The sequence below is a fragment of the Gavialis gangeticus genome, unplaced genomic scaffold (assembly GCF_001723915.1).
Source record: "Gavialis gangeticus isolate Ggan-Ray unplaced genomic scaffold, GavGan_comp1, whole genome shotgun sequence".
Classification (NCBI taxonomy): domain Eukaryota; kingdom Metazoa; phylum Chordata; order Crocodylia; family Gavialidae; genus Gavialis; species Gavialis gangeticus.
In genome coordinates this window covers 66733434-66752173 of record NW_017728994.1, presented here as the reverse complement: position 1 = coordinate 66752173, position 18740 = coordinate 66733434, and the positions used below count along the sequence as shown (strand labels likewise).

Sequence of the window (18740 nt, the reverse complement as noted above, 5' to 3'; positions counted from 1 at the left end):
TGTCTTCATGCACAAGATGAGGGTAATACAACCTTTTAGAAAGGGTTGTAAAGTCCCCTTCTTTAAAATGGATTGCACTGGTTGATGGGACTTCCTTGGCACACAAGGAGTTTGCAGCTGTTCTTGGGGCAATATATAGCATATAATGACCACCCTGCCCCCCCCATTGAACTGGTAAGTTATCTTTATGGGTTTTTGAACTACACATTGTTATAAACACTTCAATCACATTTGGAATGGGGCATCATTTAAACATCACTTAAAAATATATGCACTACATTTAAAAATATTACCTAAAAGTCTTTTAAAATATGCACTTTCCAGGCAGAAGGAAAGTAAATTAGAATCACTGCTAATAACTTGGCAACTACAGAAACACCTTAGGGAGCTTGTTTCTCACTATTCAGACCATTTTTCAATAATTCAGCACCATCTTTGGTAGCAGGAAGAAAAACATATCTAAACATCCGCAAAGTGTGCTGAATACTAACACAAAGTGTCAGGTTATTTTATAACATCACAGAGAGGAGAAATGGTGCTTTAAAGAAGATAACAATGCTTATTTTTTCAAGCATATACAGTATTATTAATAATAATCCAATTATATAATAAAATCAAATGAAAATCCAAATGCAATTTTGAATTTTCAAACCAAATACCAGAATTTTCCAGTTAAAAAAAAACCCTTGTTTTCAATTTGTTTTCCTCTAGGAGCATTCATCAAAATAGATAAGTTTTTAAAAACATTCTGATTTCAACAAAAACAATATTTTTAAGTTGAAAAATATTTCTACAAAAAATTTTGGAGTCTAGTCACTACTTCCTGCTGTGGGACTCTACTGTGAGCTCCTAGGCTCAGACCTCTTATCTGATGCTCTTCCCTGAGACCTAGAACACTACTGTCTAGTTTCAACAGGACCTCAAGCTATTTCCTGATACCTCCAGTGGCTCCCAATTTCTTACAAAAACTCTAGAGATTCTAAACCCTCTTGTTTAATTCCTTCAAGAACAATATAGCAGGAAAACAAGAAACACAAGCTTAGCCAAAGTGTTTTTCTTAACTTTGGTGATTTTGCTCCTAAAGCATGTGAGAATGACAGATATTTTAGATATGAAAAAGGTGCTGTTGTATTACCAGCTTTAATAAGCACAGATATACATGAATGAGAAGAATTAAACAATCAGCTTTATTTGTGGAGCAGTAAGCAACCTCTGCAGACCCTTGTTCTCTCACTAACTATCTCACAGCTATTTAACTGAAGGGCCACCTGCATATTACCAACTCCCTCACTCTCTTTAGTTAGGGAGCATCTATAAATGACATCTTCTGTTGCTACAAGTCCTGCCATGAATTGCAACTTCCTGTTGTCTGAACTCACCTCTTTTTCTGAATGCATGATTTGTCAGGCCTTACCCCTTCAAGTCCTTCTTATGTGGTGAGGATTAGATCAAAGCAGGGCCCCAACTCTTAACCCTGACTTGTTGCTGTTTGCTCAGCCCATGGTACAAGAACATATTTCCTTTGTAACCTTCTAGGGAGAAGGCTGCTTCTTCCTGGTACTCCAAATGGAAGTGGAAGGAAGTAGCACTGTAGCACTGTATCACTTTTACATTTATCATTGGAGTTGATTGGCTGGTGGGAAGAGCCAGTTCCAGTGCAGTCCAATGAATAAAAGTGTGTACAGCTCTTGCACACCACGGAGCACTGGAAAGAATTATGTCTGTCTGACGCACAGCCCCTCCTGGGGCGCTGCAGTGCCAGACTTCCCCTAACTGTAGAGTGACCAAAGGTCACAATGTGAACTGGAAATATATGAAGGAGAAAGAGTTGGAATGGAACCCACTATATCACGCTTTCTGAATGACTTTCCTGACTTTTGAAGAACAGTAATATAGATCCAGAAAAAATAACTTTGAGTTTAATTTTGCTCTCATTGAAGTCAGCTGGTGTCTTGCCATTGGTTTCCATAGGAATAACAGTAGGCTCGTATGTTACAATACCAAGGTAAATGAAAGCATATACATTGGCTCAGTGCATATTTCAAGGTAAATCTGCAGAGCTGTAATGGGCACATTCAGCACGTAAAGATTCAGCACCCAGGGCAAGGGTGGGTAGGTGGGTTGGAAAGCCAGCTACTGGTAGGGGATGGAGGAGTCAAGGGAAGAGGGGAAGGGCACTATTGCCACTGCTGCTGTTGTACCCAATGCTGTTTTCCCTGTGCCAAGGGCCTGGGTAGCAGCAGAAGTGACAGAGAGCCTGGTAGCTGCAATCCCATGGTGTGAACTCCCTGGGAACTGTTGCTGGGGCAGTTTTGCTTTCCATTTGCTTTCTCCACTCCCAGATGTGCTGTTGGGTGCAGGGCTGTGCCTGCTGTAAGAAAAACTCCCTGGTGGAGCATCACTCCACTTGGTCCCCGCACCCCATTGTACTGGTGGCTTTGGGGCTGCATTGCCTGGCTCCATTGGATGGGCACCATAGGGCTGCCCCTGCCACGGTAAAGACTTTGGGGAGGGGACTCTTGTGTCCTCTCATAGCTAGCCCCTGGGGCTGGTGTCCTGTTTGCCCCCAGTTACACTATTGTAAATCTGTATTTAAACTTAGCTGTGATTTGGCAACCTTCCCTTTATTGTGGTGGCTGTAAAGATGAATCAAAACAGCAAATGGAAAGTTGCCCTCATTTTCAAAATTTGAGCTGATATTTTTGTGTCTGCTTCCCTGTACCTCATTATCCAGCCTGCTTTCCTGGTAAACTCACGGGCAATCTGACACATACATGATAATGTCACCGTATTTTAAAATTACAATCATTTATGTGAGGCCAAGTATGCTACTTATTGAGGTTGGTGGTAAAATTTACAGTGGTGAAGTTGGAGCAGAATTTAACACCCCCTTTCCTTCATTTTATAGCTTGAGTACAAAGGGGTATCTTCTGCCCTCTGTGAGCATGAATAGTTCTCATTAGTAGGTTCAGAACATGATTTTTTTTTCTGTTTAAACTAGATTGTTTCACTTGTTTTTCTGATGATGACTCAGCCACAGGAATAGAAAATGTCCTACCTATGAAAGTACACAATAATTGAGTATAAAAGACCAAAATACACACCTCTACATGTTACTGGACCACATATCCTCTCTGCTACAGCCATACAACTTCATTGGCATTGACAGAGATTTTGTGTCTGTATCTGAAGGTGGAATTGTCTTGTCATGATTTTTTTTTAAATAGTAATTTTTCATTTCCATGGAAGGGCGAAGAGTTTCAGACAAAGACTGATTCCAGAAAAAGAAGCTGCAGCAGTACAAAGTATCTGGTTTTTCATTTTAACAAACTGGTAGACACCTTTATGGTACATTGACTGTCACATGTCACAGAAAGAAATAAACTTAGATTATCTGGTAGTGTAACTGGGGCGGGCGAGCATGGCACCAGCCCCAGCTGCTTATTTAAAGGGGGCATCAGTGGCAGCTCTCAGGGAACCTGGGTCACTGCAGGAGCTGCATCAGCCCCTGTGTGAAGAGGTAAGTGCTCAGCAGAAACCCTCACTTAGTGTGCCCAAAAGTCCTAGTCCTGCCTCTGAGATTATCATGCCTCGAAAGTGTAGGACTCTACGTCAGCTCAAGGAGAATCCCACTGTTTGCACTATGGGGTCCTACAGTTCATCGTTTAACAAGTCAGAAATAATTCAGTAAGTTATGTTTCCCTTGGAATATACAGAACAGAAACCTGTTCTTTCCTATAGCTAATGCAAATAGATACAAATATGCAGCATATTGCTGTTCAGTGCTTAATAAGTGGTCTGCATGGAAAAATTGCTAGCTAGACCTGGTTTCTCTGTCAGAACAGCTGTAGAACAAAGCATGTGTGTTTGTCTAAAAGCACTAGCAGGCTCTCTCTCAGGATGCTTGAGATCTGCCGCTTACTCTGGCTTTTCAAGGTGTCAATGAGAAGGGGGAAGGATAGTATTTTTGATATCTCTTCTGGAGAGTCATGAGGAATTTGTCATGTGTGCAAGCAGCGCTGAGAACAAATGAACTACATTTCAAAATAATAACTGAACATGGTATGGATTCATTACTACAGGACAAATGCTATATTTAATGAGTTATTTCACTTGAAAAGGCTATTTTTCCACAGGGCTTGTCATTCCACTTTTTAAAATTGCTATGCATTGGACAGCAGAAGAAAAAAAGTCTGCTGGCTATTTTGTTTTAATGGAGTCAAAATGGCTTAATTGTATTTGGGGAAAATAATCAATAGTAGTCATAGCAATTAAAACATTTAAGGTCATGCTATGCCTCTGGGGTATTGCCCATTTGTAAGTGGCATTACAGCTTGTCAGGTCCCTGAGTGGACATGATGACTCTGTGAGCACCACATTTTTCTACTGGGGAAGAGAGTAATTTGTGACTTGCATTTTTAAGAGACGAGGTACATTTCCCCTCATTGATCAGCCAGCTCTGTTGCTTGTCCCATGGATTCTGCTAGTCCCCACCTCTGCTCACATTATTTTTGATAAGTTGTTGTGGGAGCACAAAGGTTGCTATTAAGGACAGTGTTCTTGTGATAGGTAGATGAGAGCAGGCTCCTTTCTCCCTCCTATGCTGAGCAGCCATATTAAGCAAGGCCAAAATCTTGCCTTAAAAAGTAACAGAGACTTACTATGATACCCTTAGCAATATGCTAGTGACTAGGATGTCATGAGCAGCAATCCTGGACAATAGGTGCAGAGTCTGTTTTCAGTCAAATCAGATCAGCATACAGATACAGTAGGTACAGTGATGACCATTCCACTTGCCAGCAGTACTGCTAAAAATAACTAAGAAACCAGTTTTCTGCCACGTTTAGAAAAAAAAGCAAAACAAAAAGGCAGTAGTCACATGATACTATAATATTGTTTCCAAAACACAAACAACAACAGTGTAACTTGGAACTAGGTTATAAATGCTCGCTCTTTCCCAAGAACAGTGGTTACTATATTCACTTTTAAATAAAAATCTTACACTCATGAGGAGGCTACAAGTATGCTTCAATATAACTTCAACAAATTCATAGGAAATGTCTCCTGTGTTTTATTCAAATGTTGCAATAAAATTAATGGCTGCTATGCACTGACACATGAGGGGAAAAAAATAATGTTAGTACAAACTACTATTTACTCTGACTTCCACTCAGTTGAGCTTCTGATGGCTTCCCTGGAGTTAAGTTCTCACTGCAAAAACTGTTCCAGCTCCACTAAAACTGTATTAGTTCTGGTGATCCTTTATGCCTGACGGGATTTCCCTGGAAATGTCTAAAAATAAGTCTGAATTCAGTGCATAGACACAACCAAATATTCCAGTATATTTACACATTTATGAATAGTCTTGTGTCTCATATTGATGTCAGTGACTACTTTTCTCAATAAAGAATACTTTGCATTGACTCTGGCATGGATAATTCATCTTATTTCATACTATCTTAGTAGAGCCATCTCATGTCTTTGAAGCTGTTATACTTTGGGTAGAGGAAGAAAGACAATCTGCCTCTGACAGCTTAAACTTGGAATGCCCTTTATTTATTTAATTTCAGTTCTGTCACTATATTAGTATCCCTCCTAGGTCTTTGTAACCTGTGAGGAAATTTGATACATGACTCATCCTGGCAGGCCATTTTAATTAGTGCCTGTCATTGTTAATCACTCCCTCTTCAGGACTTTCAGCTGGTGACAAGTCTAGATGGCTCTGCCTCTGCAGGAATAGTATTTACATGGCAAGTGGTTCGATTGATGGAGACAATCGAAGTTGCATCAGCTTGTGCTTGTAAATATTGTGTATCAGGTTTCTGGGACTCGGGAGTATTTTTCAGCATCGTTAGTGAACAGTGCATCATCAGATGACCCTTGTCAGAGAATACACAATTGTTATTCCTTACCTGAATTTGCAAAGTCTGGGTGGGGAGAATGAAACAGAGCTTCAAATGAACAGAACTTTCTTGTAGACACTGGGGGTGACAGGATATATTAAAACAATGCGCCATGGGAATCTGCCAGTGCTGCCCTACCGAATCAATACAGGGGAGTAAGATTATGATGTCTGACTGAGTTCTTCGGGAATTTTTACATTAAACATTGAAAATGACACATTTAGAAACAGGAATACATAAAACCCCCGTGAGAAATGAAATTCAGCTTCATGGTCAGAGGTCATATAGTGACAAACAGATCTTGCTATTCAAGTCCTTGATTAAAAACCTGTGCGTTCTGCTCTTCCTTATAACTTGCTCAAGCAGAAGTGACTTCATGACATTTGATACATAATGAACAAGACAGATCCTTGTTACACTTACTTATATTTGTAGATTAGACTTGCCTTTTTCAAAGGCTAGTGTCTATTTTGCATGAACTAAACTGAGCTCAGCTTTACTTGACTCTGCACTTTGTGGGTACAGACACTTACACACATACTTTAAATGACCTAACACAGGTCAACCTCGATCAGAGATGCAAGAGGCCCTATTCCTTAATCATCACAGAGTGATGCTTATCCAGATCCTTTTTGAACACCTCCAATGAAGGAGATCTCACAACTTTCTAGGCAGCTTGCTCCATCGTCCTACTGCTGAGGCAGTTTTTCTTAAGCTCTGATTCAAATCTGCTTTCGCTATGGTTGAAACCCATTTGTCTCATTCCTGCCCTTGTGGGAATGGAGAACAGTTGTTCTCCTTCTTCTTTATGGCAGCCTTTCAAATATTTGAAAACTGCTATCACATCGCCCATTAATTTCTTTTTCTGCAGACTAAACACACCTACTTCCCTCAACCTTTTCTCATCTAGCATTCCAGCCCTTACGTTGTCTTTATTAGTCACCTTTTGCATCCTCTCAAGTTTCTCTACATCCTTCTTAAAAGTTGGTGCCTCACACCCCTGAGTTGAGTGGTACTACCAACCACCCATGCCTTGCACAGAATACTTTTTTTAGCACAGCCCAGAATTGTTTTTGCTGTTTTTTGTAATTGTATCACATTGCAGACTCGTGCTGAGTTGCGATCCACCATAATCCCCAAACCTTTTAGCAGCAGTACTTTGTCTAGCCCCATTCGATATGCTTGCACTTGGTTTTACTTCCTTAAGTTCAGCAACTTAAAATTGTACTTGTTGAATTTCATTTTGTTGTCTACAGAAATGAAATTCAATCGAGATAATGTAAAATTTGTAGGACGGAAACTGCCTGCATTGCATGCTGAGAACTAGGACAATGGTACTCTCGTTCTAGGTGCTCTGGTAACAGAAATAATGAACAATAGTAATAACAATAATTATTATTATTTTTTATTATAGCATCATCAGGAATGTCAGGTATATTTGGGCATCAGGTTGTCTAGGTGGTTGGGTGAATGAAAGACTCTTCTCTGCAGTGAGGAAATGGTGAATTTTAATCCCGCTAAATCTAAGAATCAGATTTTCAAAAGAATGGGGCACCAACAACCAGGGCCAGATTTTGAAAAAGAGTTGAGCACATTGGGGATCATATTATTTGGGAAAAATGACTAGAAGAGCTCTTTGGGAACAGCTAAATGCTGATCACTGATCATCTTTCAAAACTAACCTTTATATTGATCTTTATGGGGGTACGCAACACTTTCAAAATATGTTGAAAATGTGAAAGTCTGGCCCTGGGTTCTTTTACATGGGGCCTCTAAAGAAATGAATTTCTCCTTAATGTAGGGTATTCATTTGGGTCAAATGGAACTTATATTAAAAGTCAAATATTTAAACATTTGAATTGTTAAAAAATAATTCTACTTTACATGCTGCATGATTTAAATATAGCCATTCACACCTACATACTAGTTTACACACACATGCACACATGTGTATTTGTGTTTTTATAAAACAAATATACAAAACATACATATAAATGGTTACTTGCTGGCTGATATGTGGTTAATGTGAGTGTTTTATTTTTTTAATTTTACTTACAGTTAGAAGCAGTTGGATAGTGGGTGTTTAATATTAACACTTCTTTTCATTTGATAATTGCTTCAGACTACAAATTCCCTTTTGATGCAAAAATTCATTTAAATTCCAACATGCTGCTTCTGTCATCTAGCTATAGATTTTTTTAAGAGCATTAGTAACATGAAGGGGATTGGAAAATTTCAGCTTTGCTTAAAATCTGGGTGGTTTTCTTTTTGTGCCAGGATTTCTTTGTTTCAAATGTCCCTGACTGAAAATGTAGGCTATAATAAGGGCTGCACGCCAGTATTCTGCCCATTATATTTTCCGTTCATTTATGGTGTGTTATAATGTTCTTACATCTGATTATCATGACAGGATAAAAATAATTTGATCAGCTGGAGCCAGGGATATTGTAGACAGTGTTAATCTGAACTGTCTCAATGCACGACAATCTAATCTCCAACGCTGCTGTAGTCTTGCGTCTCTTCTAAACAGAACCTGTGAACCGTTGTTGTGTTGAAATTGTGTGCTGATTTGAAGATGTAGGTAAACGTCCACTAGCAAGTGGGATGAGATCATGAGATTTAGTTTTACTTGTTCCTTGTTTAGCTGTTGATTATTGAAGACTTGCATGCAAATATTGCATGCATATGCTCTTCTTTGAAAAGCAGTATATGTATGGGGAGAGATTTGGGGGGACTTTTGCAAAGCGCAAGGCTTTCTATACACCCACGCACATGCTATAAATCTGGCAGATAACCATATGGAACCTGTTTATGTACCATTTTCTCACATGCCATTCACAATATTAGTTAATATTGCATGATGATGTGTTTATTGATCTGCTAGGGAGAAGACAGGTTAGAGCAGGGGTAGGCAATATTTTTTGGCTGGAGTGCCAAAAAACCCCACAATGTCTACCTTGGAAGGTGCCGGAGTATCGACATGCTGGAGCCCAGAACAGCTGTTCACAGCCTGCCAGCTGCAGCCGGCCCACAGAGGCCAGTCTGCTCCCAGCAGGGCTTGCAGCCTCCCAGGTGCCTGCTGAGAGCAGCCTGGGCTCCATGGCTGGCAGCAGCTGCTTAGAGCCTGGGCTGGCGGTGGTGTGCTGAGCAAAATGGCCTTGTGTGCCATGCTTGGCACATGTGCCAGGGGTTGTTGACCCCTGGGTTAGAGAATAATTAACAAAAGGCTGAGCCTGAAAAAGAGAAAAAAAAGAAAATATAAGGTGAGAAGTGATAAGAACGGTGGACTGAGGAGGGAAAAGAAATAGAATATTTTTAAAGGAAAATAGGCAACTTAATATTGGATTGGAGCAAAGAGGGAGGACACATCTCTGGGCCTGTGGCATCACATTATGATGTGATCGATAAGTTGAGGGTGAAAACTGTATGAAAATGTAATGCATAAAGAGGGGAATGTTGGTTAGGAAAGTAGTATGACCTGTGAAAGATTTGTGTTTAACTCCATGCTTTCCATTAGATTTCTTGCATGGCCTAGGCAACTCAGTTAATCACTCTGTATTTATTTTTCCCATCTGTAAAATGGGGACGATCACATTTCCCTATACTGCAGTGAAACTGTAAGTGTAATAGCTATATTAAAGATCATGAGGTGTTCAGGTACCAGGATGACTGGGGGCATATCAGTCATGTGGTTAATGAATACAACATACAAAACCAAAATAATGAGCGAAATAATATCTGCCACATCCAGTATACTTGGAAGGAAAACCTTCACAAAGATTATAAAATCTGCATAACAAACACTGATTTTTTTTTTTGTCTTTTGTGGGTATATTACTCTACAGAGACAGAACTGTCTGACAGAAGTGACTAAAAGGAAACATGATGTTACTAGGAAACACCTGAATGAAAGTGAATCTTAACTGACCCAACTTTCTTGTGATCTGCAGGTCTTTTTCTTTCATGGCTGAAATTTTACATTTTGGTTTGTGAGGGACACATGAAAGCTGCACTTAAGCTCATATTTGTGTCAGAACAGTGTGTACCAGATATAATAAAAGAACTTTTTAAGCCTTTTAAAAGCACTGTCTACAATAATGTTTCTACTACTTGTCCTGCACATAAAAATACCTGAATAATAAATTCAGTATTTTCTTCAAGCTGATATAGGAAACTTTCATATATTTTGTTTCCATGTGCTTACAAGGCAAATACACCCTTGTGATTTTATATAGTATAGGATTATGCTAGATTCAGATATTTGCAGAATCCATTCAGCAGACCCTCTCAGCATGTTTTTTTTTTTTCTCACAGAGCTAAAGCCACCTAAACTTGCCTGCTGGAACATTTTCCAAATTGTTTTCTGGTTTCCTTGGAAAGTTTTGTTCTTAAATGTTTATACGTCCTTTGTAAAGTGGCATGAGACATTTTGATACCGAGTGCTACAGAAATAGTTATTGCCTTCAGATCTCAGGCCCAGTGGCGAATTCAGTTTATGAGTTGAATTGTACTATAGCCAGGTCACCAAGGTGAAGCAGAGATGCTGCCCAGTGCTTTTTTTAGGAGTCCTTCTGGCTGTTGCAGAATTTCTCATGGCAAACAGGGAAGAGTGCACTCTGTATCTCATCCACCCTGCAGCATTGAAGTAATTTTGACTCTTCCTCAGAAGAGAGGGAACAAATAAAACGAGTTCTCAAGCAGGTATGGTACAACACCTTTTATTGAGAACATGCAGTAGGACTGTATACTGGACAGTGTCGTAACCATGTGTGTCTATATGTGCGCATGCTTACTTGGCAGTAAATGTCCCTAATACGAGTAAATTTGCTACCTGCAAGTGCAAGTAGCAAATTCATTTGGCATTAGTAACATCACCGTACCACTCATGTAGATGCCTGAATGGGAGCAAAATTTGCGTCTGGTCAGCAGTCCACCAGGGGGCAGGAAATAGCTCCCTGCCTCCAGCAGCTGCCTGCTGCTTGGGCAGGCTCTGCCACAGGAGCCCGGGTGGGGTCTATGTCCCCCTGCTTCAGCAAGAGGGAGCTCCAAGCCTCCTGTGCCCATATCACTACTGGGGAGTGGGGCTGAGACATCCTTATCTCCCAGATCCTGCCCTGCCTCCTTGATCAGGGAGTGGGGGCTGGGAGGACCTTTTCTCCCAGCACCAGCTCCATGACCTTGGGGCTGCTGCTGGGAGATGCTTATCTCCTGGTGCCAGCTCCACAACTGTGGGACTGGTGCCGGGAGATCTTTATCTTCCAGCCTGGGCTCTGTGGTCATGGAGCTCAGGCTGGAAGATTCTTACTTCCCTGTCTGAGCTCTACGCTTGTGGGGCTTTGGTTGGGAGACCCTTATCTCCCAGTGGAACCTCTGCTGGGAAATAAGGGTCTCTCAGCCACTGTGACCATGGATCCAGTGCTAGGAGTTCCCTGCTGGTGGAGGCAGGAAAGCCTGTTCCCTGCCCAGCTTTGCAAGTGTGGAGCTGGGTGGGGGACAGGCTGCGGAGCTTGTCCTCCCCCTCCCCCAGCTCCACACTCATGGAACTGGGTGGGGAACAAGCTCCCACCCTGTGTGCCTGGGTGGAGACAATGTCCCCTTGCCCTGGCAGCAGGGAGCTTCCAGCTCCTACTCTGTGATAGTGGAGTGGGGGCAAGAGTGTGTTCCCAGTCCCAGCTCTTCAATTGCAGAGAGGTGGCTGGGAACAGGCTGGCTAAGTTCACAGATGACACCAAACTGTGGGGAAGAGTGTCCACACTTGTCGATAGGCTAGTGATCCAGGCTGACCTTGATAGGCTTGTAAGGTGGGCGGATGAAAACCTGATGACATTCAACACAGAAAAATGCAAGGTGCTCCACCTTGGGTGGGGAGGGACATCCTGCATCACACTTATTGGCTGGGCAGTGCTACATGCTAGCACCATGACCAAAAGATACTTGGGGGTCATGATTGACCACAAGATGAACATGAGCCACCAGTGTGATACCGCAGCTGGCGAAGCAAACAAAACTCTGGCTTGCATCTATTGATGCTTCTTAAGCAAGACCCAGGAAGTCATCCACCTACTGTACTGGGTCTTGGTGAGTTTACAGCTGGAGCACTGCATCCAATTCTGGGCTTCACAATTTGGAAAGTATGTGGAGATGCTTGAGAGAGCTCTCCTCTAGACTATGTACGTGATCAGAGAGCAGGCCTTATGAAGATAGGCTGGGAGCCATGGGACTCTTCAGCCTAGAGAAGTGCAGGCTCAGGAGTGATTTGGTGGCAGCCTAAAAGTACATAGGTGGTGTACATGAAGATCTGGGGGAACACCTGTTCACCAGAGCACCCCAAGGGAAGACAAGGTCCAAAGGTCACAAACTCCTGGAAGACCGTTTTAGGTTGGACATAAGGAAAAACTTCTTTACTGTCTGTATTCCCAGAGCTTGGAATAGACTCCCTCCAGAGGTGGTGCAAGCACCTACTCTGGACACTTCCAAGAAACATTTGGATGCCTGTCTTCCTGGGATCTTTTGACCCTAGCTGACTTCCTGTCCTTGGGCAGGGGACTGGACCTGATGATCTTCCGAGGTCCCTTCCAGCCTTATGTTTATGAAATCATGTATTTTTTTCAAAACCATTTATTTAAGGAACAAATGAGTACAGAGAGATTTTATTTTTCAGACTAATTTTATTTACAAAGTCCAAGTAAAAGTATTCTGGGAGGCTTTGCAGTTAATGGCGAGAAAAAGGAATGATGCCTTTCGGGTTTGTAACAAAATCTTTTTTTGAATTAGTCATCCTGATTCTGAAAACTGGCCAAAGAAAATACCAAAAATAAATACCATTGCTTTTGTTCCCTCTCTCTTTCTCTGTTTCTATTTCTCTGCATGTATATCAATGTATATAACAAGATTTAAAAATAATATAACTCAGTTTTTCTTTCTTTTTCACTCTAAGTTTATTCTCCCTTTTCCTAGCATTTTGACTGGGGCTGTCTCCTAAATTCCATTTCCATCTTTGCTGGATGTAAACCTGCCTCTGTAAAATTTATGATCAGGGAGATCCTCCAGCACAATTGTCATATTACTACATAAGCCCAGGGAAGGAAAGAAAGTTGTTTCTAAAAGTGCACAGCGCTTACGTAGAGCTCTGAAGTTGCTGGTTATATCTTGTATCGTTTTACAGTCAGAAAGACTTGAGACGCCAGCATGGCACTTTGCAGAAGTGATACTCTAGTAAATCCCGTCTCTGGAGATGCTGCATTGAGAGAGTGCAAGTTTAGTGTTCTGTATAGAGGCTCTGTCTTTTAACAATTATATAGCAAACGTTCCAGTCAGTATTCCACTGTGGACGTTTTTCTTCTTTTCCCTACAGTTTAAAAAATTCTGGTGTCCTTGGCAATATGCAAAATTTGCTGTTTATATTATTATGAATGATTCTTAAGCAAGCTTAATCTTGATTCTCACAGTGCAAACCAATGATCAGATTTACAAAGGGGGATAGATGTTAATTCACAAAGCAATTTTTAAAATGCAACTAGGTACTTTTCACTGACTTAAATGGGATATATAGAAACCTAACCTGCATAATAGGCACTTTTGTAGATAGATTCCACAAGACACCTACCTGCACCTTTAGCAGTTAAATACATTCATAAGCCTGCCTCTGTTTTGCTTTTTTTGTCATGATGGTTTTAGTTACTTTACTGGACAACTAAGAGCAAGATAAGTGCAGTAGTAGGTACGGACCTATTGTAACCCTCACTGGCACACTAGTCCAGGTGCTATGCCAAATTCTGGATCCTTAGTATGCCAGTAGCCCTGGGAACCCCCACAGGCAGGTCTGCTGACTGAGGTGTCTCCCTCACCCTCACTGCCCAAGAATTTACTTTATATCCAATAAACAAATCAATTTCTTTATTATACACAACTGTATACAGAAAAGAAATGATTAATCAACACGAAATATATACAGTTAATAATAAAACCAATAATTTGAATAGAATTTACAACTGCAACAATAGATGAATAAGTCCACCACACTGGGTGGTGCGGCTTGCATCACACAACCTCAGTGATTACATTCACTTGGTTATAACACTTTAAAACAGTTCCCCCCACCCCAACCCAGGTTGACTTCCCTCTGGTCACACTCTCCTTCCCATAACAATAAATGGCAATACAGCTTTAACTATGATCCACCACTAGGTGTCAGAGGTGAGGTTTCTGCTGCTCCAAGGATGGTGGACTCTCTGCTTTTTCTTGGTAACTCAGCAAAAAAAAAAAGTCTTTGATCAGCCACTGCAGGTTAATAGGCTTCTTTTCTTTGGTTTCTGAAAAGTACACCTCCTGCAAACACTAGGGGTTGAGTGTCCGCTCATATACCCATGCAGATTTGGGATTCTCACAACCTGCTCTGGACTGTCTCTCTCCCCCAGCACCTCCACAGGCAGACAGGGGATTTCCTCTGCAGGCCTGTCCCTGCAGTACAAACCTTTCCAGCCCAAATAGAGGACTTCCCTCTGCAGGTCCCTGACCAGGCATCTTCTCTCAGCTCCCAGCTAGCTTACTAACTCCTCCCCACTCTTTCCCTGGGTACCTGTGTCCCTGATTGCACAGCTTCGACCCGGGTGGGGAATCAGTTTCTCCTGGGATGACTGAGGTTTTCATCTGTCCTGAAGTCTGCTCCCCAGCAAGCCTCAGCAACATTCCCTCTGCCTATAGGAAAGAGGGTCTGATCCAGGCTGGTGTAGCTCTCCTGGCTTTTTCCAGGCTGGTATAAACTCTCCTGCAGCATCTCTCTCCAGGTGCTTTTCCCTCCCTCAGCTTTTATGGCTCCATAGTAGCCAATCAGAGTCCAGGGTTTGCAATGGGGGCTCTGGTTACAGTTCAAATCCTCATAAAAAAGCATGCATTTTGCTTTTGCACAGCATACCCCCCGTTTGGAAAAGCACTGAACCCTCTGCAAACTTTTTGCCGCCTTTTTTGCAAAGTTTTTAGGCATAGCCCACCCACTCAGCTTGCAGCCAAGCAAGTCTTTGCAGCTGTTACACTATTAATTATTTTTTTTGCTGGCAGTGGTTCATTTAAGCATTATCTAGCAGATCACCATCTTGTAGAAGAGAAGATTTAAAATATTTCTCTCCAGTCTTGTAGAATTTGGGTGAACATTAGTTGTACTTGATCATGCAACTAGAAAACTAGTGAAATACCCTCTTGCCACCCAGCTTCCCTTGCTCCCTATCAACAGTCCTGGAAATAGCTAAGAGTACTTTGTGCCTTTAGGCCCAAAGTAAAATCATGGCCCCAGAGATGAGTCAGTGAGTAGGACAGTTGTTCTCAACCATTTAAGACTTAAGGCACCCCTGGATAGATTCAAGGCTCCCCTCATCAAATGTCAGCTCTTAGTTTTTACTCATTTTCTGAGTACAGAAAAATACTGGAACAATTTGTCTGTTGCAAAGAACTCAAAAAGACTATAGTAGGTTTGAATGGTTTTAACACTATGGCTTCCTAGTTGAAATTTCTGGGTTTATCTTGTGAATCGTGTTTACTCACTTAAGTGTTAACATTGCATGGTGCCTCATGATACCTTTGGCAGAATCTCAAGGCATCACAAGGTGCTGTAGCACTCTGGCTGAGAGTCACTGGAACAGAAGTTCTACCTCACACTGGACTGGCCATAGGATCAGATGTCTACCTCAGTCAAGCTTAGAAGTAATAGTTTATTCCTTATGCCATTTAATGACTGGAAAAGGCAAAGCAAAATTTAACCATAATGTAGGAAGGGAGGTTCTGGCTACTAGAAGATGATTTGCACAGGAATAGCTAGAAGGGCCATTTGAAAAGTCAGAACCACACAGCTCAAACCATAATGCTTCTGTGTGCAGGGCCATCCCTAGGTGGGGAATCGGGGCAACCGCCCTGGGCTCCGCACTTTGGAGGCCCTGCAGAGCTGGGCGGGGTGGCCGTGGTGACTCTGCGCTGCCTCCAGCTTCACATCTGGCTGTTTGTCCCTCCCCCCACCGCCCGCTGCTGAATCCATCACTTCCGGCTGCTCAGCACCTCCCCCGCCAACCCCAGCCACTGCCGAATCCACTGCTGGCTTCCTCGCATCCAGGGGTGGGCCCCTGCACAGGCTGATTTCCCTGGGCCTCACACCCTGCTTGGCTCGCTTCTGCCTGAGTGTAATGATTACTGGAGTAGTGACTTGATGGCCCAGTTGGCCACCTTCTAGCATGTTAGGGGCTCAGTCAGATATCTCTGATTCTGTTGAGCTTGGTTCCTAATCCTCTCCAGGTTTTGTTCATCTTCAGCATTCAGTTTACAAGGTCCTTCATGAATAATTAACCTTTTCAAGACTCATACATCCCTCATGTTTATGCCAAGAAATGGAAACAGCCTGCAACTAAAAATATGAAGAGCCACAGTGGGCATATCTATACATGTCCCTACGGCACCTTTGTTACTGTGCCATCATTTAGTACTTCCTTTTGGAAGTACTAAGTGACTAAAGTACTAATGACGGCTCAGTAACAGCCTCTACTGCATCATGCATGGTTATTATTAGCTGGCAAGTCAGTGTAGCAACACGCTATAATGAGGGCCCAAGTTGCTATAGCGATGTAGCTGCAGCGTCACAGTTTGTGACTGCTGATGCTATATTACTGTAGTATATTGCTATGGCAACACAGTGTAATGTGTAGACGTGCCCAGTGTGTAACTGCTTTTACTTAACATAATGGGATTGTGATTCAAGAGTTTTTATTTCCCTTTTTCATTCTTGCTGACATTAATGGCAGGAATTATAAATGTTCTCTGTCTGGAAAAGCAAAGTTCTCAGACAGTGGAGATTCTCTGGAACCTACGCAGATATTCCAAATAAGTCTTTAGTCAAGGGAGGTAGAAAGCTGACTGCTGAATATGTTTCTGCATAAAAGGAAGGGAGAGGAGTAGTTCTACTTTTTGGAACCCAGAAATGTTATTCTGGTGGTGCCCGTTACTTCCATCTGCCTAGGTTTTCAACTCGTGCCAAAACCAGATTCGCATGTTCACCAGCCAATTGCTGATACAACTTAGCAAAGTGGGATTCCTCTGACTCGCAGCTTTGTAAGTGTTATTGCACTGAAAAAAATTTGCATTAACTTGATAACAAGAGGAAAAAGAAGAAATAGAAAAAGAGTAACCTATTGCTTTCTGTTTAGGAGCGATTGGGTGACATCTTATAGAGTAATGGTGAGCAATGACAGTCACACCTGGATTACTGTCAAAAATGGATCTGGAGATATGGTGAGTACCATAAAAAGGGGCTTCATTAGCAATATTGAGTAAAACATACTTGGGGAAGAAAACACATTTAATTTTGAATTTACAAGTTGTATTAAAACTTTGTGGTGTATAATTACACAATGTGTACAATTTACAATACAATTTATACAATGTGTTATAAAATTATATGTGTGTGTGTGTGTGTGTGTGTGTATAAAACCAATTGTGTATATATATTAGAGAATCTCCAAAGCATCTAAGGAGGTACATATTCCCCCAGACCTCCCCATTGTCTGAATACACTTGTTCTGTCCCACTTTGTACTGTATACATTGGTTCTACAGAGTGCTCTCCACTGGTTTTGCAGAGAGAATCCCTCCAACTCCTTGCACATGTTGTGATATAGGTGCAAGGAGCTAGATCTTCGACTGGTGTGTATTTCCTGGCATCAACCAAACTACACTGATTTACAGTAGATGAGGATCTGCCTTGATATGTGAATTTGAACAGAGTCCCACTGACCTCATCTCAATTTTAGGGCAAAGCATGGTACACAGACAATAGTAATTCATGGTAAGCAAGTTTGAATCAACCTTGGGAATCTGAATACAAAGGTTTAAATTGTCAGTGTGAATGTAAGGAGCCCAGACAATCACATGCTTTGTGTTGGGAGAAGATCCAGGATTGTATGTTCTGGGTGTCCCCCAGTCCTTGGGTGTGTGTTGTCCAAGAAGGGTCTGGAGGGGATGGGCAATGAGCTCCATCTCCTCTGTAATCTGGCTCACTTGTACATGACTCGGAACAGCATTTCTTTTTGGAGATTCCCTCTCCTATGACTCAAGGTCTTACTAGGGTGCAGTCTAAACCCAACTTCTGAGGTGTACCTGCTGTTACCACCAAAGGTTCCCTTGATTCCTTTGAAGAGCTAAACCTGACATTTTTTTATGCTTAATCCTAAATAGATTTTTGAAGGAAACAGTGAGAAAGAGGTCCCAGTGCTCAATGTGCTACCAGTGCCCCTTGTTGCACGATATATCCGTATAAACCCTCGATCATGGTACGGAGAAGGGAGCATCTGCATGAGAATGGAAATCTTAGGCTGCCCTCTTCCAGGTAAGCATCATTCTTAGGTACAGATGGCAAATACTGCCAGAACCACAATACTTAGGTTGTAATCTTAAAGCCTATCCTGGTACTTGATTTAAAATCTCTTTTTAATAAAGCGTGTAAAATATAACTGGCATAAGTAGTGTCATTCTGTTAATGGGAACAGTAAAATGCATACGATCTGAAAAATTGCACATGTAATCTAATGAGGATTTATCTTGTGTTCAGATGAGGTGCAAAGTCATACAACCTTATTAAGTGAACATGTTCCAGGAAGGTATTAAAATTACACTGAAATATTCACCTGTATGTTCATAGATATTCATACATTCATAGATTTTTAAGGCCAGAAGGGACCAGTATGAACATTTATTCTTATTCCTTGAATTAATCCCTGCTTCAGGACCACTAGAACATAACTTTTCAGAAAATGTGTCCAATCCAGATTTTTAAAATTCTGGTAATAGAGAATCCACCATAATC

At 41.6% G+C, this 18740-nt stretch overlaps 1 protein-coding gene across 1 annotated transcript in view; it reads left to right on the top strand.

The window, feature by feature from the left end:
* CPXM2 (carboxypeptidase X, M14 family member 2) overlaps positions 1 to 18740 on the top strand; it is a 203638-nt gene that overhangs the window by 106295 nt on the left and 78603 nt on the right. Inside the window, exons 5-6 of the mRNA XM_019502962.1 lie at positions 17087 to 17171; positions 18113 to 18263. Coding sequence (XP_019358507.1) covers positions 17087 to 17171; positions 18113 to 18263 — 236 coding nt within the window. The remainder of the gene's footprint in view (positions 1 to 17086; positions 17172 to 18112; positions 18264 to 18740) is intronic.